A 23,202-nucleotide genomic window follows, 5' to 3' on the forward strand; every position below is an offset into this window, starting at 1 on the left:
TGGAGATGATTCTGCTTGCACCATGTGACAAAGGAGTCAACCACAGCTACGCTGAGTCATGAGAAAACATCTGAAGATGTGCAGTGGCTGAAGTCTGTGGTGTAGAGGGTGAAGAGGGAAGGGAAGAGGACGGTCCCTTTTGGTGTCCCTGTGTTGTTGATCACCTTGTCAAAAACATAGTGTTGGAGATGCACCTATTGTGGTCTTCCTGTCAGGTAATCAACAATCCTGGACACAAACGGGGCATCCACCTGCATCGCTGTCAGCTTATCACCCAGGAGGATCGACCTGATGGTATTAAATGCGCTGGAAAAGTAAAAAAAAAAATAACACGACCCTCGAAGTGCTTGCCTGCTGGTCCAGATGGGCGTAGCAGGTCCTGATCTCCAAGGTGGGGCTGGTAAGTGAACTGAAGGGGATCCTGATGTGGCCTGACTATAGGTCAGAACTGGTCAAGGATGAGTCTTTCCAGGGTCTTCATGACATGGAAAGTCAGTGCCACAGGCCTGTAATCCTGGGGGCCACTGGGAAATATCCAGTATGCTGGTTGGTACAGGAATGAGGCATAATGTGTTCTGCTTCCATGTTTGTCAATATAACTAATATTAACATCTTCTGCTGTTCATCAACGTGAACTCATTCATGTCACTTAATCATATTGACCAGCAGGTGGCGACAAAAGCCCGCAGGCTCACTCTGGCTGCTATCCATGGTGCTGAAGGACGCATGGCGCTGTTAATTGTGACAGAGAGTTCACTGAGCAGAGGATTACTTAACTGGGTCAGGAGCTTCGCTTCACCAATCACTTCAGATTGAATTGGTTGGTAAAATCAACTAACAGAATTATACAAACACAATAATGGGCGCCAAGTGACTACACAGAGACTCAAAATGCACACAGAGAAACAAACCAAAGTCAAGAGGGTGTATGGGAAAAAGTCCAAAAGAAACAAAATGAATACAAAAAGATCAGAAAAAACAACAACAACACAAAAGAGCAATTAAAAGACAGAAATTAACAGAGAGATTTCACTGCATTTGCTCACTTTCTACAAAACAAAGGTGAGAAAATCAAATGGCACACCAGCTGGAAATTTCACACCCACACCACAATTTAAAATAGGAGGAACACTAGCTTATTAGTGAGGGAGCACAAATTTATAACCTCTGTAAGAATTCAAATATCCAGCATACAAAGGAAAACTAGTTGGTGTGAAAAATGTCTTCTTTTTAATGAGCTACGCTTGGTTTAATTAGGAAGAAAATCTTCTTTTTTTTTAGCAGATCATGGTGGAAAATGTTAATATATAAAATGCATTGTTGTACTTTTCCTTCAGTAAAGAGTCTGAGTGCTTCTGCAAACACTGATTGAGTTCTCTCAATTTCAATTAAAAAATTCTTTGAGGTGTTTGTTATGTTATTATCCGAATAATTGCATTCCTTTTCTGACAAAGTCTGTAGTCAAATACAATGTAAATAAAGTTTTGCTTAGTTAGCTTTTATTGGCAGCGAGAGCCAAAGTTTTAACAAAACAATCTTGTGAACATTCAAGAGGACCTGTTGTGTTTTCCTATCACACGTCACCACAGTGGAATTTAAATCAAACAATCGAGATGTAATCGAAGTGCAGACTTTCAGCTGTAATTTCGAGGGTTTAAGAAAAATGTTGCATTAAATGTTTGGGAATTACAAATATTTTTGAAGTTCAGATACTCTGCTAGATCTTGATTTCACCCACCTTCAGCTGTAGCTTGTTTGTGGCGCATCCTCTGTCGGGCAGAGACCAGTCAACTGACTTAGTGATTGAAGAATATCCCATTTCTTTGCCTTGATTTGCTTTTGTACATTGCTGTGCATCACTATGCACTTGGCCAGAGAGATTTAGCAGCATTTGGCTCAATCTGAACAGAGACTATTGCACTGTACATTTCAGACATCATCCTGCTGTTTCCGTCGGCAGTCACATCATCAATAAGCTCTAATAGGCTGGTTCCACTCACAGCCATACACAGCCATGCCATAAAACTGCCTCCTAAATGTCTGATGGATGATGTGGGATTGGGGCGTGAGCTGTTCCTTCTTCTCTTTAATTTAAGAACATGAGACAAAGGGAACTTAAACACTGGCTGATTTGACCACTCAGACCCACAAGGTGAAACAAATACAAACAAACAAACAAAGACGCAAAAACAGTTACTTCAAACTTATAATCAGACACAACTGGTTACATACCTAAGCTAAATTATAAAGATGAATGGATTAATTACCCACCCTCCTGTGATGCTTGGTGTAGCCCATCCATCCATCCATCCATCCATCCATCCATCCATCCATCCATCCATCTTCTTCTGCTTATCCAGTTCAGAGTTATGGATGCCAGTTCACCTCAACAGCTAACTGGTACCCCTAATGCTGGTGAAAGAATAGAAATAATTTAAGAAATTTGAATATAATACACAAAAATTAACTAAATATGCATACTACAAACAGGGTTCATGTGTTCCAACAGTAAATATGAGTATGATATTTAAACTCAAGATTTACGTGTCATTATTTTTGTTTCTGTGTGCACTGTATGAAGTGAAATTCAGATAAACTGTATAAAAGCGAGGGTGCATGCAGTTATTGACTTCATAGCTGTGTGGCTGCACAGATCCAAAGACTTCATACTAAACCAAACACTCAGTATCAGGCGGTTATCTGTGAGAGTAGACATCATCGCCTTCTGTTTGGCCAATCAGACCGAGGCTGGCTTAAAGGTTCAGGAGCTAAAACCTCTTGTTTCACTCAGAAGATTAACCAAGGGGGCTGCGTCAAGTCCAAGTGCCAGAAAGATTATTTTGATCCAGGTGTCATGCAGAGCCACTGTAGAGTCTAAGAATCAAAATACAGAGTTGGAAATGAGCACAACAGGTTCAATTTAACTCTCAGTGACAGCGTGAGTGTTCAGAGGTGGAAAACAGCCCTGCAGCAGTAAACTACCAAAACACGATTTACTGTATTATCACACTTTTTACTCTTCTGCAATCCCAGCAAATGCAGACTTAAAAGAAAGCTGCACTGTTGCTTTTTTAATCTGCTCTATTCAACCTACAAGAAATATGTGAAATGTTCAGGGCTGTCACAGGTGTTAGGCACACACTCTGTTCATTACAGCTTTGTCCCTCTGTGTGCCATTTCCAAGATGATTCGAGTATTTATCAGAGTCGAGATTGTGATGGTGAAAAGCTTTGAGCGTTCTAATTTGAAACCAGACTCTTTTTTGCCACCATTTGCATGCAAAGAGATAAAAAAAAAGAGGATGAAGGCCAAGGAGATATGAATTTGGAAGTAAAGGCCATCTTATGAATATAGAACTAATTCAAAATTTTCACCACTAAATTTCACTTTTCTACCCCCCAAAAAAGACAAAGTAGAAGTGAAATAAATCCAAATTAAGCAAAGGCAAAGCTTTTTATGGGCATTTATCCTAAAACGGCGCACGGGAGAAGAGATTGCTTTAACATCAAGAGAAAACAAAAGTGGATGCAGCTGCACTCAGCGCTTAGAAAACGTTGTTTTTGGTCGAGCTAGTTATTACGGCGGTGGAATTAATGTCAGCTTCTTGGAGCGAGTTTCTCTCTGGGAGTTCAGATAAAAGCCCGGTTCAACTGCAAGTGCACTTTGATGGCCATTTCCCAAATAGCAGAAACGTATGCACACACTGGGGGTGGAAGTTGTGGTTGGGCGGAAAGGGGGGTAATTTGGAGAATTACCAAACACTGCAGCCATTTTGTTCTTTGAAAAAAACATTTGAGGCAATTTTTAGTAAAGTTCTGGAAAATTAAAGTGGCTCGAGTCGTGCTCAGAGAAGCATATTTTCATCTGTCTTATCTGCTGCATTGATACAAGACAACTCAATTTGCATTTATATTAGAAAATGATTTGGGGCTCAACATGGCCCCATCTGATGCCCCAGAAAGTGATGCCTCCCTCTATGTCTCCAGCGCGAGAGACAGAGGCCTCGGATAGCGCTGCGGAAATCAGAAACAAATCGCGGTGCACTTTTGCAGAGGGGTCAAACAACAGCACAGACAGCATGACAGCAGTCTGGATGCTTCTAGGACAAAGACAGGCTGTAAACTTGGAATTTTTATGAAGACAAGTTATCTGTCTGGCATGGTCACTATGGAACGCCAGGACTGCCATAATGAATTAATTAAATACACCATTAAATAATTAATTAAATGTGGCAATAATTAATTAAAATTGGAATTAATTAATTAAATAAATAGTTATGATATATGTAATTAATTAATTATTGACACATTTAATTAATTATTTATGTATTTCACATTTTAATTAATTATTGACACATTTAAGTAATTAATTATTGACATATTTAATTAATTATTTATGTATTTCACATTTTAATTAATTATTGACACATTTAATTAATTATTGACACATTTAATTAATTATTGACACATTTAATTAATTATTTAATGATATATTTATTTATTTCATTTTGGCAGTCCTGACGCCTGGCTCTCATCATGAAATAATTTTATCTGTCAGCCTCACCCATCAAACTCAGGGGGCGGGGTTAACGCTGAACGAGTCAAAACCATTGCTTTGGCCTGGTGGCCATTGTTTCTAGCACACAACAACCGGCATGTGGAAGCTAACAGAACTGAGCTTTGAAAAACCCTGTTTGTGTGTTACCAAATACCGTTTTAATATTTTTTTAGCCGAGAATGTAGTGGTTTAATCTTCATGTGTCTGGTCGGTTTGTCAAGATACAGCCTCTTTGCAAAAGTGTTTCGATGATTTCGGAGATGTCGTCCCAGTCTCACGGCAAAGCGTGGGATAGACCCGCTCGCCTCGCAAGCAATCCCACCGACAAAGCGCAGGCCCCGGTACACAGCTGTAGTAACCCCCGCTGACTTCTTTTACTGAGGTTATATTTATCGGTGTTTTATTTCCTGATGTTCTTATGTGTCCTACGTGTTTCAGTCGCCAATTCTGAATTATAACTAACATTAAAAACATGTTGTGGTGGGGCGTGGTCTGCGGGGCCGTGCGGACGCACCTGCACGGCATCCGCAATCACGCCCGCCGTGTTAAAACACGGGGACTCAGGGGTTGGTGGTGGTGTGGTGTGATGTGAATCAAATAAAGTTGGCTCTGAACGTCGCTCTGTGGTCCCGCCGTGCCTTATTCATGCCACATTGGTGCCGAAACCCAGGAGGCGGCATGGCGGGTACCTACCAGAGCCAGGAAAGGAAAGAGCTGGCCGAGATGGTGGCCGAAATAGCGGCCACCCAGCGGAAGCAGGCGGCGGAGGTGCGTCGCCAACAGGAGGAGCTGCGGCAGGAGAGCGAACGCCACCTGGGGAAGATGGCAGAGCTGGCAGCGCTGCTCTGGGCCTGGGCGCCACCCCCACAAGTGTGTCTCGAGGACAGTGGAGGAGCCGTGTGGGTCACCTCGGCAGCCGGAGGTGGTGGACGAGCCACGCGGGGGTCCGAGCCTGCCGGAGGAGGAGGAGCAGCAGCCGGGTGAAGGGCTGCTCCTGCCGGGAGCGGTGGAGGAGCCGCTCCAATCGGAGGCCGAGGACGAGGCGGGCGAGGGTCTACACCTGCCGGAGGCAGAGGAGTCGCTCCACCCGGAGGGGGGCGAGGGGCGGTGCCTGCTGGGGGCGGAGGCGCAGTGCGGGGAGCCGCTCCAAACGGGAGTGGCGGAGGCGGTGGCGGAGCAGCTGTGCGGGGAGACGGAGGTCCCTGCTCCAGGGCAGCCTGTGCAGCCGGAGTTGGAGGCAGAGGAGCGGGACAGCCCCGCTAGGCCGGGGATCGGCGGGCTGGCTAGTCCAGCCTCGCTGCCACCAGTCGATTCTGCGCGCCTGGCGTCTGCCCAGCCGCCTGTGTGCAGGAGCACACGGCCATGCCGGTGGGGCCGTGTCCGCTTGCTACGCGGCCGACCTCCGGACCAGCTTCGTCGTTGCCGCTGGATGCGCGGGCGGCCACCAGAACGGACGCTTCCCCGTCGCTTGGTCGGGGGCTGGGGCGCCGATGTGTAGGGGCCGAGTCTCGCCCCAGGTCGCGGGGGGGAGTAGGTTTGGCCGGATCACTCCCCGGCCTCAATCGGGCGATGGGGGTATGTGGTGGGGCGTGGTCTGCGGGGCCGTGCGGACGCACCTGCACGGCATCCGCAATCACGCCCGCCGTGTTAAAACACGGGGACTCAGGGGTTGGTGGTGGTGTGGTGTGATGTGAATCAAATAAAGTTGGCTCTGAACGTCGCTCTGTGGTCCCGCCGTGCCTTATTCATGCCACAATGTTTAAGGAGGAGAGAGAGCAAATCTGTTTAACATCTGATCTTTGGGTTTTTGTTCAGTAATCAGCGTGACCTGTGTATAAACACATAAAAGAGATAACGTTGGTGTTTCCGTCATGTAGTAACTGCTGGCTTTAACTGTACAAAGGTTGTTCGACACTATGAAACACATACAGACTTCATGATGTTCGGCTAATATTTTTATTGTGAATATTAATCATGCTGACCTCGCTCTGTACACCACGCAGCGAGGTCAGCATATCCACGATATCCTCAGCTCCATGAGTTTCCCAGCTGACTATCTAACTGCCAACTATTCCAGAGACGTGAAAATATACAGCATAAAGAAAAGTGTAAGAGACTCAGCAGCAGATTAGAATTACAGTTATACATTTAATAAATCACCAAATGAATCCAAGAAACGAGCAAACCTGTTCCGACAATTTGAATTTGTATTCCCTCAGCTGCAGACTCGCTGCTGTTTAAATGTTTGAAAAGGAAGATTAGATATAAACAAACGTCAAACATAGACTCAGTCTGCCTTCACATTTGATATGAGGCCAGCACGTATAGTGGCCTCAGCAGGCTATTACTGAAATACACGTGCTATATCATAAACTATGATATAAACAGGGAGGTCCTATTAACATGTTTAGTTTTAAAGGACACCTTCCTGCCTTTAGTCTCATTCATGAGCAGTATTCGTTTTTTTCTAACATCCAGAAGTCTGCACAATGTGTTTCATAGTTTGTAACAAGCCTTTGACAGGTAAACATAACATGACCGAAAAAGCAAAAAAAAAAAGAGAGAGAGAGAGAGAGTGTTGATATAAGAAGAGAAAATTCTCTCAATTATGGAGACAGGCAAATGGTTCATTTATGTTTGATGTGTGTTTATTCCTCCTTAAATATCGTCGGTGAAGTTCGCCATGCACGTCAGATTTTCCTGCGCATTTTTATACCTCTGCCAACAGAGAGAGAAAAAAAATCACATTCTAACAGACAGCTGGTGCTTAGAATACAGTTGAATAACTATTAAAAAACAGATGATATTTAGATGATAGTTCAGTCTAACACATGTGCCAGTGAACCATTAAACGTCTGTGAAACTATGCAGTTATGAAACGTAACTTTAACCTCAGCCAAACCGATTTGCTCAGTTGTAAATAAAACAGCGAAGTAAACGTGACCCGACAGACAGAACCTGAGTGAATGAAGTCCACTGAGAGCTAAAACTCAGCTGAGGTTTGAAAGCTGTGTGCCGGTGATTGGACATCAGCCGCTGATGAAGCTGTTCGCCTATAAAGTGCTCTGTAAGGAAACGAGCTCCAGCAGCTCTGCGCTCGGGGAAAACACTATATTTACTTATCTTGTGCAGAAAAATGCGCTGACATTGCTTTATATCGAGCACCGGCTGCCCAGTTAAACTGTGACTATCACCAGGTAACTAGGCTGTTTCTTGAATTAGCAGCAGGTGTTAAACAGCTGACAGATGAGGAGGAGGATGCATGCAGGTAAACTGAGGGTCTGCTGAGCTGATCGCTGGTTTCGTGAGAAAAATGTCAGCTCGTTCTTTATGTTACAGAAGCACAGAGACACAAGACCAGGCGGAAAGAGACGATCGTTCGGTGAAAATGAGAATCTGCGAATGCAACATGTGGAACACGGAGAGTGGAATATGTAAACAAACCGGTTAATGTACCCCCTCGGTGCGCTCTGCATGCTAACTGTTAGCAGAGCTAGTGAAATCTCTGAAAACATCTGAGCACTTTTGCAAGCATGTTCTATGTTGACAACCTGACCAGACATACGGCGCGACATTCGCGGCTAAAACACTGTTAAAAGTGTAGCTGGTGACAGAAAAACGGGGTATTTTAAAACTACACCACCACCATTGCTGCCTGTGATTTGATCTGCATTCTGGGATAACTGGCTGCCCCAAGTCTACACAAGCAATCGATTATCTAGGATCGACCTGTTTTGACTTACTTTGCACGGCAACCAATCAAATGTTAGAGAAGCTGCATGGGCAGCGTTAACCCCGCCCCCTGAGTTTGATGGGTGAGGCTGACAGATAAAATTATTTCATGACGAGAGCCAGGCGCCGGGACTGCCAAAATGAAATAAATAAATATATCATTAAATAATTAATTAAATGTGTCAATAATTAATTAAATGTGTCAATAATTAATTAAAATGTGAAATACATAAATAATTAATTAAATGTGTCAATAATTAATTAATTAAATGTGTCAATAATTAATTAAAATGTGAAATACATAAATAATTAATTAAATGTGTCAATAATTAATTAATTACATGTGTCATAACTATTTATTTAATTAATTAATTCCAATTTTAATTAATTATTGACACATTTAATTAATTATTTAATGGTGTATTTAATTAATTCATTATGGCAGTCCTGGCGTTCCATAGGTCACAGGATACAGTCATAACATGGAGTGCAAAAGATAACTTGCACATCAGCATGTCGTAATCTGAAAGATTATAATATGGAGATTTTTGTTCATGAAGGTCACCTGGACTTTTTCAAAAAAATCCAACACACTCCTCCATTTCCATCATTCACTAATCACACTGTTACACAAATACGGCACAAGCAACAGACCTAAAAATCCAGGCAGGTTCAATGTAGGTCATCACTGTGTGTGTGTGTGTGTGTGTGTGTGTGTGTGTGTGTGTGTGTGTGTGTGTGTGTGTGTGTGTGTGTGTGTGTGTGTGTGTGTGTGTGGGTCACAGGAAGCACGTTGGTGGTTTTGTGTATGGCACAGACATTCCTTGAGGCGTAGCGATCTCTAAGGAGAAACGAAGGCAGGCTCTGAAACATCAGATTCCGTATCTCAGCCTAGATGAGAAGTTGGGATCCGGTCAGGCACATGTCAGGTGTTTTTGTTTAAGTGGGCGGGAGGCGAGCGATCAACGGAACAGAGGACAAAAAACTTTGAATGACAAACATAATGAGGCACCATATTCAGTTCATAGAGGTGACTAAATCTCCCTTAAGATCCTGAGTTTGCATGTCCTTCATCTCTGGTTTGGTGTGCATTTGTCACACTGATGTATGGAGAGAAATAATAAGACATGTCAGAGCACAGATAAGTCAGTCCATCACACCTTACTGCTTTATAGCCCTAAAGTGGGCCAATGGCTGGAGCTCAGAGTGCAGGCAGAGCTCACTTGGCACGTCTCCCTTGCCAATGGGAGTTTAGACTTTCCTCCCTGACCTGGTGTTTGGTGGAAGAGAGCACTTTACTTCTCCCCGTCTGCTCTCCCCGTAAATGTGATGTTCACCCAGTGTGGGGGTCACATCATGTGTGTTTTGGGAAAACACAGTAAGATTAGTTTTGCAGTATTTCAACATGTTGATCTCACAATGGTTGCTTGGGGGCCTACACACATCTCTAATCGTCTGGGAGGTGAGGTGAGCACAGCCCATTTAATATAGCAACACATTTATGTTCTTCCACTTCAACAGCAACGGGCAGCAACATGCATGGATTTAAACACTGCAGTGCTTCACAGAACTGCATTGTATTTGACCAAACACGTGTAAACGAGCCAAAATCCTCCCATCTGTCACTGTCATGCTTTGACAGCGACCCATAGGGAGCAGACTTGGTGGACTAAACAGGCTGAAATGTGAGCTGCACATTTATGTTTTGACTACAAGGAGCTTGTGATATCGAGGCATTTGTTTCTGAAGTTGTCCTTGTACATCCAGAGGTATGTGCAAAGAGACAGTCTACGTGTTGTTGTTTTTTTTAGTTAGTTTCTAGAAAACGTTCAGTGTATTTTTTATTGTTTGAAAATGTTTAGCTTTGGTCCTTTTAAATATAATTTTATGGAGGACATGCACTGCAGGCAGGATTTAGGAAACTTAGTACAGGTAATATAATAAAAACACAGAGCATTTGAAAGCAGTGGACGGACGTTCTCGTAGGTGTAGGTATGTATTGTTTTTTTTTTATTTTATATTAGTTAGTTTTCTAAATTCATAAAATCATTTCACTGAGTTTTTCTCTAAACTGTAGCGTAAATTTTTATTTTTACTTTAATAACTTTCTTAAACATCTATCTGGTTTTAATAGATTAATTGGCAACAAGAAGACGGTAAAAGTACATGTTCAAAGTTTATCATCACTGTAAAACTTTCTCTCACCACTTGTCCTGATGCCCTGACGGGGTGAACTCCGCAGGTTGTTGAACACACGGGACTTAGAAACTGTCAATTTGTCTTCAAGGTGGGGAGCAGCTGGTATTACATGTGTAAATAGCTGCACGCCAGGGCTCTAATGACGGATGAGGTAGATGAAGGTTGAACATAAAGTTTAGGATTTATTCCAAGAAAAGAACAAGTCACAGGCAGTCCAGAAACAGGTGAAACAGGAAAAACACTAGGGACAGCACACCTAGTGGGATGATTTGACAAAGGGCGAGGGGAGACAATGACAATGACAATAAATGCATGAAGTAATGAGGTAAGAGTAACTAAATGCCAAACACACTAGACACAGGTCACCAAAATAAAAAGAGGAAATAACATCACTGATGGAGGCTTTACACAAAAAGGTGGGACACTAGGAAAAAGTCCAAAAAGCCCAAAAGGATTGGGTAAGAGACCCAGGACCTTAACAAAAGCGAGGGCCTACATGTGGATCTCTTTGTCCACTTTCTTCTGCTCTGAGGTTATTTTCAAGGTGAATGTTGTCTGACCTCACATGACCTCTCTGTACACCTCCCTGTCATCATCATCCCAAACCAGACTGTGTGCTGATGTCTTTTTTGGGAAACGAGTCGTGAGCCATGACTTCTTTCATCTGAGCTTCTGACCAGGGCCAAAGACTACTGTGGACTTTTGTAGGGCAGCTGGAGGGTCTACTTGTTGTTGTCTGGTGTGGTGGACTCAACACTGGTGTGGTTGTTGTGCATTCCAATGAGGGCTCGTTGCTGGTGGGCTGTGGTCAGTAAAGAATCACTGGAAGAGTCTGCTGCCGCTGTGAGTTGTCCATCTTTTGTTGTATGGTGGTGGTGGAGGCAGTGGAGGTCAAGACTTTCCTCAGAGCCTCAGTGTGACCATTCTGACTAGCCTGAGGAGAGCCGTGACCAGAATTTATAGGTTTCATCCTTTCCTCTTTTCTCTTTTCCTGAGCTCTTCTTTAGATTTCTCTCTGTCCCTGCGTCACATTTCCACACACTTAATGTCTTCAGGTGATTTTGCATTTCAATAAAATCTTTCATATTTTTCTTGGCTTTTATCTCCTGTATTCTATTATGTTTTTTCCCTTCCAACTACATTAGAGAAACTTTATTTCAGACACTGTAGTCCATTTGAATATAAAAGAACGGAAAATTAATAAAAGACGACATGAGGACAAAACGCACTGAATTAACCGACATGTAAATTTCTGTGTAAGATTTGTAAGCAACCCATGAAAGGGAACATTCGTATCACATTTAGGTTACACTTGTCAAATGTGACCTCTGAGCACAACAACCAAGATCCTGAATGCATCATTATATGCCACCCATCAACTTTCATATCATTTATTTGCACTGTATGAGTATGTGCTCTAAAAACATCATCCATCATATGGAATTTACAGACTAGTGCATTTGCTGCTGCATACAGTTTACCACAAGGGTGCATCATCATCATCATCATCATCATCATCATCATCATCATCATCACGGAGATCATCCCTGATGATGTGACCCAAATATCTAACTTTAGTCACCTCACTGAATATTTGCCTCCAGTCCACCTTAGCTGAAGCGATCATTACTACATTATTTTTAAGGGTTGAATTCAAAATCAAACTGCAGCTGCTGCAAGCCGTCAAGGAGATCAGCAAACATCAAATGATTAAAAAGGCTCTCTTCCATCACGATCCAGTATCCTGCTTGTTTGGTGTTTTAGCAAGATCATCTCTAAATAAGCTGAACTGAACAGCTGACAGACAATATCCCACCTCAATGAACCCCAGAGTTTTCTAACCCCATCAGATTTGCTTAGTTTGATGTAAGTAGCATCCTTGTAACTGGTACTAGTTTACCATGAATAATACAACAAAATGCTTTTAATTGAATCAATAGTGCTGTCTTAGCTGCTGTGTATTAGAAGAACTTCTTTCAGAGCCTGTATGCACACATCAGTGCTGTGTTTATTTTTGAAACCAAGCTGAATATTAGTGGTTTTATATTCTCGAAGCCTTGACAGCATGCTAGTCAGAGCAACTGGCCTGTAGTTTTCTGGGCTGGATTTTACTTAACCAGTTTTGTCTGTGAAAATGTTCTATTTGGTACCAACAGAACAGTTAACATGTAGTCTGGTAGGACGCCACGCATTAACAATACAATGTGAGTAATGCTGAGATTCTTCTGCACAGATCAGGGCTCCATGCTTTGTTCCCTGCCAAGTTCTCAACAGCACAGCACACTTCATCCCGCCTAACAACACACTCATTGTTAGAAACCTCACCAACATTAAACTTATCGCTTTTAACACAGTTAGGAAATTCCCTACAAAGCTTTTCTCCACATTTCAACAACATTTTCAGCCCCAGAAATCCCATCAGGACTGGCTGCCAGAGGCCTCTTACTATTGTTAACAGCCTCTTTCCAAAATTCATACAAATTATTCTGCAGCAGCTTTTTGTGCATGGAGTTTGCCCTCATGGCATGCTCATTTCTTTTAATAAAGCACCCTGCACATTTAAATCTTGCATTCGCACATTTCTTGTGTTCATACTCTGGTCCGTATCGAGCTTTACCTGATAAAAGCCACTTTTTAAAAGCTTCTTCAGACTATATAGAGTTCAGATCCAGGGATATGATTATATGGTTTTAGTCCTTTTTTGAAAGAATGGTTCAGCACCATCATTAAAGCCTAAATCAGTATTGTGACTTTGATTCTCCCATTTAATGTTTTTGGCATCAAATGGTACATCAATGGTGCCTTTATCGGTCTGTAAACTGTACTTTCATTTCCCTTTTTCCCCCTTTTTTGTAACTTGTCAGTATAGACAGACTCACAACACTAAATGTCGTAGCCAAAGGTATGTTGTCTGCTGTGGCCAGGTCATTTAAGAACCTATTAGATATGTCCTGCTAAATGTTTCTCCTTGTGGAAACCTAAAATGTTTTAACCGAACATGTATAGCACTGCTCCATCTCCATATTATTCCTGCACATGAAACCACATTTGGAGCCATGTAATCCACTGGCTTTTCTTTACCATACTTATTTCCCCTGCTCACAAATTCCTAGTCTGGTCTTCATCTCTACTACAGTGTTTTCAACACAAATCTAGACTCTCAACCAAGAGAAACAGTCACAACAGCAGTAAACCTTAGGGCGACCTAAGAAAATATATATTTTAAAAAATTACAGCAATTATTTTCAGATATCTCACCTCTGAGAACAACACAGTCCATTCCTGGAGATCCTTGTGGAGCTGGTCTGGGGTAAAAAAAAAAAAGGTAAGATCTCTTCATCTCTTAACTTTCCAAAGCAGAGGCTCACAAAGCTTTTCCAGAATAACCAGTCACTGCCCATCTCAGACTCCAGATGGGATCCCAGTTCTGTCATCACATTTGTTGTGGAAATTTGAAATAAATCTCAGTGCACACAGCCAGGTTGCCTTTGTTACAGAATATAAGTAGTTTTACTGCTTTATTGCGTCTTTTATTGATTTAGCTTTATAGTATGCTTTCATGCGTGTTTGTATATATTTTGCATGCTTTTATTTTGAAGTACTTTTCCTATCTACACCTTAGTCAAAGATTCTCGACACCTGCTCACACTGCATAAAAGATTGTGTCACAGAGCATGTACAGCAGTGGCACATGCAGAGCTTCAGCAGAGAGAGCCCTGCTGAAGAAGACTGGTGGAGGATTTGCACGCAGAAAGACATTTCTAAGCGAGATACAACCAATGAAAAGAGTAATTTCTGTGGCAGTTGGTGCTAGAACATCTATTTTAAATGGTAAATGGTAAATGGCCTGTATTTGTATAGCGCTTTACTTAGTCCCTATGGACCCTAAAGCGCTTTACACTACATTCAGTCATCCACACATTCACACACTGGTGATGGCAAGCTACATTGTAACCACAGCTGCCCTGGGGTGCAATTTTAAGACTTTTGCACAGTCAGCTTTATGAGTTTTCTTTACATTTGTAAAAGGCTCAAACAACAGTACACACAGCCTGACAGCACTCTGTGCACACCTCTGTAAAGTCATAATATAGGGAAAACCTTTCAATCTGTCATGGTCAGATAGCACACTCAGAATATTGTGTGCAAACGCTACCTCGTACATCAGCGTGATATATCTGAAAGATTATTGAGTTTCACTCAGGGAGGTCAGTTTGACACAGAGAAAAAGCAGAATCATAAAAATCTCCATCACAATAGTGATGATGAAAAGTTACCTGGAAAATAAGGGGGAACAGAAAACTTTGAAAGATGTGACCTTCACTAGCTGGTCAAATTAACAGCTCTCCTCCTACACTGAGGAGACCATAAAGCTGCTGAGTCATCAGTAACACGTGAATATGTAACTGATGATTTCAGCAGCATGAAATATAAGGTAAGCGGAAGCGAATGGATGGATGGATGGATGGAAATATAAGGCCTGGTTCAGAGCCAGATAGAGGCACTGCATAGGTCTTAAAAGCGAGACATATTGGATGATATATGGTGACATTTTGTCATAAGTATACGTGTTATCTCCCTATTTAAGAAGCCGAAATGAAGCCAATATGACAATCCAGAAGCTGGACTTTGTCCAACTTTGATGTATCTCCAGAAGAAAATAACTGTTTAAATATTTAACCGTGTTTTGTTTGCAGCTTGACAAGAAAACACCATCCAAAGAAAAAGAGAGGAATGTTGTACAGATTGTATCAGGAAGCAGTCTTTTGATAAATAATGTAAACAGTGACCAAGTGACAAGAAGCTGTTGAGACGTAGGTGTATGAGTTATTGGCATACATCGCCGCCTCCTGAAAAACATCACACATGAACATAAGCAATATACAGAGCATGTTATGTTCAATAAAGATCATTTATGCTGAGTACAAAATGGCGAAATATTGTGTAGCTGAGCTACATAATTCATTTTCCTTTTACAAGTGCTGTCCAACCTAACGTTTTTAATAGCTTCATATTGAATTCCACAGCACATCCAATAGAAGTCAATTGTTAACCAGTATGATTAGAAAAAATCCACTTGATGGCATATGTGAAATCTCTTTATGTTGATGTTAAGTCGTGAGTTATACTGATCTTTAAGGCATCTTGATATCATTCTGTTACCAAATGCGCAGCGTAACCTCAATTTTACGCACTCCTTTGGTGTCAGCCTTCACTGAAAGGCTGATTCCTTCATATCAATCATATTCTTGGATTCCTACTTAGAAAGCATGTGTATGTAAACATGTAAATAGCCCTCCCAGCCTCTGAGGGAGGAATATGTTGATTTTAAGTGCCTTTAACACAAGTGTTCTGTCAGATCACACTATACCCACCATTCTTTAAGCCTGTGACGCACGCGTGAGCAGGGAGGTATCGTTTATAAAAGCAGCCAACAAAGGCATGATTATTAGGACTGAAATAGTAGACTGAAGACCACCGATATGTCGCTGGAGGAGTCGTTCTTGTTAACCCCAGAGGACAGCACACTTCTGCTCCTGAATGTTTCCAGGGTATTTTGGGAGTCCGCAGGAGAGCAGCAGCACCACTTCAGCATCTGGCTCCCTGGTATCGGCATCGCTGCTATCTACGGGATCATCATCATCGTGGGGCTGATTGGAAATGTCACTTTAATGAAGACGTGTCTGTTGGTGAGGTCCATGCGGACGGTGCCCAACTTATTCCTATCCAGTCTGGCTCTGGGGGACCTGCTGCTACTGGTGACCTGCGCGCCGGTGGACGCCAGCCGGTACTTGGTGGACGAGTGGCTCTTCGGCCGCGTCGGATGCAAACTGATCCCTTTCATCCAGCTCACCTCTGTGGGAGTCTCCGTGTTCACTCTCACTGCTCTCTCCGCTGACCGGTACTTGTCACACAGCCAGTCTGAGCTACTATAACTCTTTGTGCTGTTGTGTTAACGGCAGGATAATATGTTTACAAATGATGGAGGGAAATGCGCTTTTACGCATGGCTCCAGCATCGTAGACACAAGATGTAGAAAGTCTAATTTTAAAACAGTCAAATTGCTTCCAAAAAAATATTTTGATTATTTGACTGTTTGTGTAGTTCAGTTAACTCCTCTTTGTAAATAGCTCTTAGAATCAGTGCCAGGCAGATGTTTTTTTTTTTCTCTCGATTTATGTTTTAAAATGCTGCAGGAATTTTATAAATAACAATTTGTTTAATAAATGAAAACAGTATATGGTTTAACATATCTGAAAAAACAAATCTATATTTAGAAAGCAACCTGAGCTAATCTCTATTAATCTCATGCTCGGTGTTCATATTTGCCCACATGCAACAACAAGCATGCACCACTGCAGTGTCTCTGAATCCTCTGGGTTAAATGAAGAATCGGTTCTGTTGGTTTAAATGAGATTTTAGAGGAACCCGATAAACATCAGGCTCTTGTTGGAATACTAAGTGCGCTATTATTTGTATAGATTGATTAAATATAAATAAAGCTTCACACTTGGGGGCCCGTACCCCTGCACAGAGTCAGAGGCGAAAAAGAAAAAAGAATGATCTGAGCAGAAAAATGGAAAAATATCTGTCTGTCAGACTCTTCTCAGATCTTTGAGAATTAAACAATGACTTTGTTGCCCCAGAAAATCATGAATTCAGTACAAAGAAAACATTTTCTTGTTGGTTAAACCAATCATTAAAAAATATTATTTCATTCTCCTGTAGTTGCCAAAAGGGTTTACTTTGTTTGGTTTTTTTGTTTGGTTTTTTTGTTTGTTTTTTTGTTGTTGTTTTTTGAGATATTGACTTCACACGTGCATAGATGAGTCCACGTCCGAGGATTATTAGTCACTGTGCTGAACTAAGATCAAAAACGGGTTCCGGGTGAAAATTGAAGTGAAGCAAATGTCTGAAAATATGTCGAGGACGCTTTTAGTTTCCAGTGTGTTTAATTATCCTGCAAATTTAATAAAGACACAGGAAGATCGTGACAGTTAATCAAGCTGATTGCAGCGTAGCCATCAAAGTGTTTTTCTGTTTGTTCACTGCTTTGCTGCTATTAAGATATCTTGTAGGAAAACACTGAGCCACAGTTGGAGTATTTAACACCAGCTGTAATTAGCATTCTGACTTCCGCCACAGGAGCTTTTCTCATCTTCTGCTTCCTTTCATTCAAAGCCTGCTTTAATTTTCTCTGCCACAGAGAGATAATTTGGTTTGATTAGAAAAAAAAATCAACCGTGCCTGCTGTTAAAAATCAGCCATGAGATAATCGTTTCTCTTTTTTTTTTTGTGGTTGTTTTTGATTGCATGCGTAATGAAGAAACTGCACTGAGCTCGTCTTCATTCACAAATGCTGTTTCTTCCTCTAGGTACAAGGCTATCGTCAAACCGCTGGACATCAACAAGTCCAGTGCTGCTCTGAGCATCGGTTTACGCGCAGGGATGATCTGGCTGCTCTCGGTGACTCTGGCTGTGCCCGAAGCCGTCTTCTCCGACCTGCACACCTTCACCACCAGCCACACCAATGAGACGTTTGTGACCTGCGCCCCTTACCCTCACGCGGGGGAGCTCCACCCGAAGATCCACTCCACCGCCTCATTCCTCATCTTCTACATCATGCCCCTCTTCATCATATCTGTCTACTACTGCTTCATCGCTCGCAGTCTGGTCAGAAGCTCCGCGGACATCCCCGCCGAGGGACACCTGCACTTTCAGAAGCAGGTCAGACCCCGAGCTCTTCTTATTCTGCTCTGAAATGCAGAATAGATTCATCTTTTTGCTGTTTTTTTATTTTCTTTTTGAGGATCATTCTGTTCTGATCTGAGAAGATTAGACATGGGACTCACAGGGCTTCACACAATTAATTAGCTTACCACTGGGTGCAGGGGTAACAGCTGTATCCAAAGTCTTAATTCACTTTAATTGGCACATTTTATCCAGATTAACATCTTCAGGAGCTGGAGCATTTGTTGCTGGGACCCTACTGATCCCCACTGTCCATTAAAGTTTCATTCCTACTCCAAAAACCCAGAAACTAACCTGCACTGGGAGCCCAAGGATCAGTCAGAGGTCAGTTAGTTGGCTGAAAGGCGATTAGAGGTGGACTAATTTGTCTTTATTTCAAAGCCAACAGAGACAAAGAGAAAGAAACTGTGGACATGATTCACACTAACCATCAGGTCATCTTACTCGTCTATCATAATACTCCAAATTCTCAAATTTGTCAGATACTGAACCACATCTCTGAGTTTGCTGAGCACTGTGAAGATGTTAAACTGGGTCTCAGTGAATGAAGGACATTTTTCACTCAATGCACTAAAATCAAACAGTTATTAAAGAAAAAATTAGGATGTGCTGATAATGAAAGTAATTGCTGGCCACTGTCTGAAAACACATTGTTGGGGTTTTGTGTGTGTGTGTGTGTGTGTGGGGGGGGGGTTAAGGTTTTTTCTTCTTTTACTCATCTGGTTGCCTGGTAACGTCTCCCAGTAAAGGAGTCCCTGAACCCCTGATTAACTGCAAATTATAGTTGAAAATTAAGGTTTAGTGCAAATTTAGAAAAAGAAAAAGAAATTCACTTTTTTATCTGCCAAAGTGAAAACTTCCCTTCAGTTCACAAAAACACAAACACAACCTTGGACTGTAGACTTTTATGTCTAATGAGGCCTTTGTAATGGTGTTACACACTGGGTTAATTGCTTAGTAAAGTCCTGTTTTGAAGCTTCAATTTAAAAGTTCTGGCCTTTGCCATCCTAGTTTTGTGAAACCAAGTGTGACAACTTCACATTCATGATCCATTTATGCTACAGTGACTGTGTCCAATATTCATATGTATTTGCGTACATAGAGCCTATTCAGAGGGTTTTCAACCAACGCAAATGTACTCAAAAATCCCAAATGTTGCTCAGCATGGATGATGCTGTGATTAGTCAACATATCGGGGTGACAGGGATGGGAGCAACAGCAGAGTTCACCAGAAATGTGAACAAAATTTTTTTTTTCTATTCAGGCTTGTGTTGATCCAGTTCTTACTCTACCAGGGTGCTGCAGTCTATCCCTGATACTATAGGGCGAGGGGCGGGGTACACCCTGGACAGATCACCGGCCTGAGAGACAGACAACCATTCACTCTCACATTCACTCTTATGAGCAATTTAGAATCACCAAGTAAACCAACCTCACTAACTGCATGTCTTTGGACTGTGAGAGGAAGCAGGAGTACCTGTGAGAACCCACGCAGACACAGGGATAAACTGTGTCTCATGTCTGCGTGGGTTCTCCCCACTCCACACAGAAAGGTCCCGACCAGATGGTGGATTCAAACCCAGGACCGTCTTGCTGTGATGCAGTCAAACAAAATACAGCATGAAAAACAGAAACAGAGGCAGGAGTGAACACTTTGTCTTTCACTCTTCTCCTCAGCCGACTGATGGACCAGCAGCAGCACAACCTGGAGTATCTACAGACCAGCTGCACCACATATTTCTGACACTGTGCCCATATGACAACATACAGTTTCTGCATGTAGACAGGCCACGCACATACTGCGAATGTGATAGCTTCACTGAACAATAATTTCTCCACAAGTCAAACTGTTAATGCCAAATGATTCTCTACAGCACACCTTGCTTTATTGCTTCTTTTACTCTAAATTAGATCCTCATTTATAAAGTATATATCATGAAAGACTCAAAAACACCTTAAACAAGCGACTGAGGCCAAAACTTTATCAGGAAAGTGTTCACCGAGGTTATAATTTCAGGGCAAAGTTAGGTAATCTCCTCACAGACTTCTATACAGGCAAACTTCTCTTTTAAACCAGAGGAGTCGCCCCCTGCTGGCCATTGCATAGAATCATTTGGCTCTACTTTTCAGACCTAAAGCTCCACCCATCCATCCATTTGATGCAGAACTTACTGTCTCCTCTCTCTCCTCTCCTGTCAGATCAGGTCCAGGAAGCGTCTGGCTAAAACTGTGCTTGTGTTTGTCGGCTTGTTTGCGTTCTGCTGGCTCCCGAGTCATGTGATCTACCTGTACCGCTCCTACCACTACAACCAGGTGGACACGTCGCTGGGCCACTTCGTCGCCAGCGTGTGCGCTCGCATCTTGGCCTTCACCAACTCCTGTGTGAACCCATTTGCTCTGTACCTGATGAGCAAACGCTTCAGGAAACACTTCAAAAAGCAGCTTCTGTGCTGCTCCGCTCCCACAGAGCTGCGCAGCCAGAGCAGCAGGAGCACAAATGTAACGACCGTCTGAACCAATCGGTGTTCATGAACTTCACGCCCATGCTTTGGCAGGATTTGAGCCACTTTTAAGTTCAGTAACATGATAGAAAATTATTATATCATAATAGTACCTGAATTTAATGAATTAAAGATCCTCTGAGGTCTAAGTTGTCGTGATGACCCCAAACCAAAGTCTGAACAGTCAGAATATGTAATTTTGGTTCTTCATACATTGTTCTCCCAATTCTAGACAATCAGAAAACAAAGAACACATTTAAAACTTTTCAAGTTTCAAAACTTTGAAAACTTTTGTTTTGGCCTTACATGTGGTCAGGGTTTCCAAAATGTAACTGTATAAATCATATCTGTTAAAATACAAGCAGATGTTATGGATAAACTAAAACCACTGCTTAGTGTTGCAGGCTGTGCCTGCCATATGTTACTGTATGAGGAAATGTATGATGAGTTGATCTCAGCGCTGCACAAAAATAGAAAGGCAAAAAAAAAAACATACACTCACGAGCAACTTTGTTATGTACACCATACTAGTACTGAGTTAAACCAAGTTTGATGGAAAAAGATACTAGTAAGAATTTTCAGAGATTTCTCTTCACAATGATACAACAACATCACAGAGTTGCTGCAGATCAGGTGCACATCCATGATGTTCTAACACATCCCAAAGCTGCTGGATTAAGATCTGGTGACTGTGGAGGCCATGTGAGTACCGTGATCTCATTGTCATGTTCAAGAAAACACCTGAGATGATCTGAGCTTTGTGACATGGTGTGCTATCCTGCTGGAAGCAGCCATCAGTGATAGATACATGGTGTCATAATAGGATGGACATGTTAAGCAACAATACTCAGGTAGGCTTGAGTGTTTAAATGATGCCCTGGTGGTTTTAAGGGAAAAATCGCCCACGCCATTAAACCACCAGCAGCCTGAACAATTGATACAACACAGGATGCATTCTTATGCTCATGTTTATGCCAATTTCTGATCCTACTAGTCAAAGGGTCCAGCAGAAATTAGAACCCATTGAACCAGCCTCAGTTTCCTGTCCTTAGCTGACAGGAGTGGCACCTAGTGTGGTCTTCTGCTGCTGTAGCCTATCCAGAGATGCTCTTCTGCAGACCTGGGCTGTAATGAGTTATTTGAATTAATAATGCCTTCCTATTAACTTAAATGAGCCTGACTATTCTCCTTTGACCCCTGAAATCAATAAGACATTTTCACCCAGAGAACTGCAGCTCGTTGGATATTTTTTATTTTTCAGACCATTCTCTGTAAACCCTTAAGAGAGTTTAATGGGAATAAATCCAAGGAGATCAGCATTTTTTGAAACAAACAATATCACGTTCAAAGTCACTTAAATCACATCTCTTCCACATTGAGATGCTCGGTTTGAACTTAAGGAGGTCGTCTTGATCATATCTACATCCCTAAATGCATCGAGTCACTTCCATGTGATGGGCTAATTAGATATTTGTGAACCCTTAATAAGGTGGTCAATGAGTGCATTTGAATATGAACATCTGTCAACCTATAATATAAAAAAGTTATATGAAGTCTTCTTTAAAAACATGATGCAGATGTTTATCTCAAATCTTTGCAGATGTAAAACCACAAACCATGCGAAATAAAACTGGGCGTTGTTGTATATTGTATAGTTTTCTGTTGCATTAAATGACGTGTTCCACTCCCACTTGCGTTGTGAACCATGCATGAAATGGCTCAATATTTATTTTGTTGTTTGTTTATATCTACAGTATGCCATTTTTAAGGAAAAATGTCAGCGGAGGAGCGATCGCCTGTGACATTTGAAAGTTCATAAGCTGTAAAAATCTTCAAGCTGAACGCAGTAACTTGTGCGCTTCAGTGTACTGCAGAGAAACATTAAGCCACATTTATTGGCTGTTTTTTTTAATCCCATTATTAAAACTGTGAGATATCACACATTGTGTGTGCAGTAATGTGAGGTAGTGAAGTGTTGATTGCTTGTGTACAGCTGTGCAGTGTATCAGTTACATTCAGCAGATATTTGTTGCTTCAGAGTAACGTGTTTGAAGATGAACCCAACAGCCTTCTTTTTCTTTTAATGTAATGCTGCAGCCATTTAAAGCAACCAGAAGTTGTTGTTTCATTTCTTTTATTTGGACGAATATTCAATTAAATTTTTATTTTGTGACTAATTTTTAGTCACGAAATATAACCTCAACTGCTCTGTGTCGTCCTTTGTCGGGGTAAGAATGTCAATCCCAACAAAAATTAATGTACTGTGGTAAAAATGTGAAGAATAAACAAACATAAAATGGCCTTATTAGTCCAGCATCAACTTAGAAATAACGGATGCCTTGTTTCTCAACATTTTGCTGTATTAATATCTCCAGTTCTCCTTTTTAAGGAACCTTTTTTTTGCATTTCATTAAACCTAAATAAATATAAAACCTGGGGATGAGTTCGTCTGTATCGCAGT

At 41.8% G+C, this 23,202-nt stretch overlaps 1 protein-coding gene across 1 annotated transcript; it reads left to right on the forward strand.

Annotated features, from left to right (window-relative positions):
* Positions 1–15,971: 15,971 nt before the first annotated feature.
* Positions 15,972–20,805, forward strand: LOC113008058 (gastrin-releasing peptide receptor-like). The gene is made up of 3 exons (XM_026145197.1): positions 15,972–16,390; positions 17,865–18,216; positions 20,440–20,805. The coding sequence occupies exons 1-3, from the start codon at positions 15,972–15,974 to the stop codon at positions 20,752–20,754; spliced, it is 1,086 nt and encodes a 361-aa protein (XP_026000982.1). The 3' UTR covers positions 20,755–20,805.
* The last annotated feature ends 2,397 nt before the right edge of the window (positions 20,806–23,202 follow it).

Source organism: Astatotilapia calliptera, chromosome 16 (genome assembly GCF_900246225.1).
Source record: "Astatotilapia calliptera chromosome 16, fAstCal1.2, whole genome shotgun sequence".
In the NCBI taxonomy this organism is placed as follows: Eukaryota; Metazoa; Chordata; class Actinopteri; order Cichliformes; family Cichlidae; genus Astatotilapia; species Astatotilapia calliptera.

Excerpts from the sequence above, each read along its gene's own strand:
- LOC113008058 (XM_026145197.1), top strand. The coding sequence starts at position 15,972 with ATGTCGCTGGAGGAGTCGTTCTTGTTAACCCCAGAGGACAGCACACTT. Across the intron at positions 16,391-17,864 it reads ACTGCTCTCTCCGCTGACCG|GTACAAGGCTATCGTCAAAC; the intron begins GTACTTGTCACA and ends TTCTTCCTCTAG. Across the intron at positions 18,217-20,439 it reads ACCTGCACTTTCAGAAGCAG|ATCAGGTCCAGGAAGCGTCT; the intron begins GTCAGACCCCGA and ends CTCTCCTGTCAG.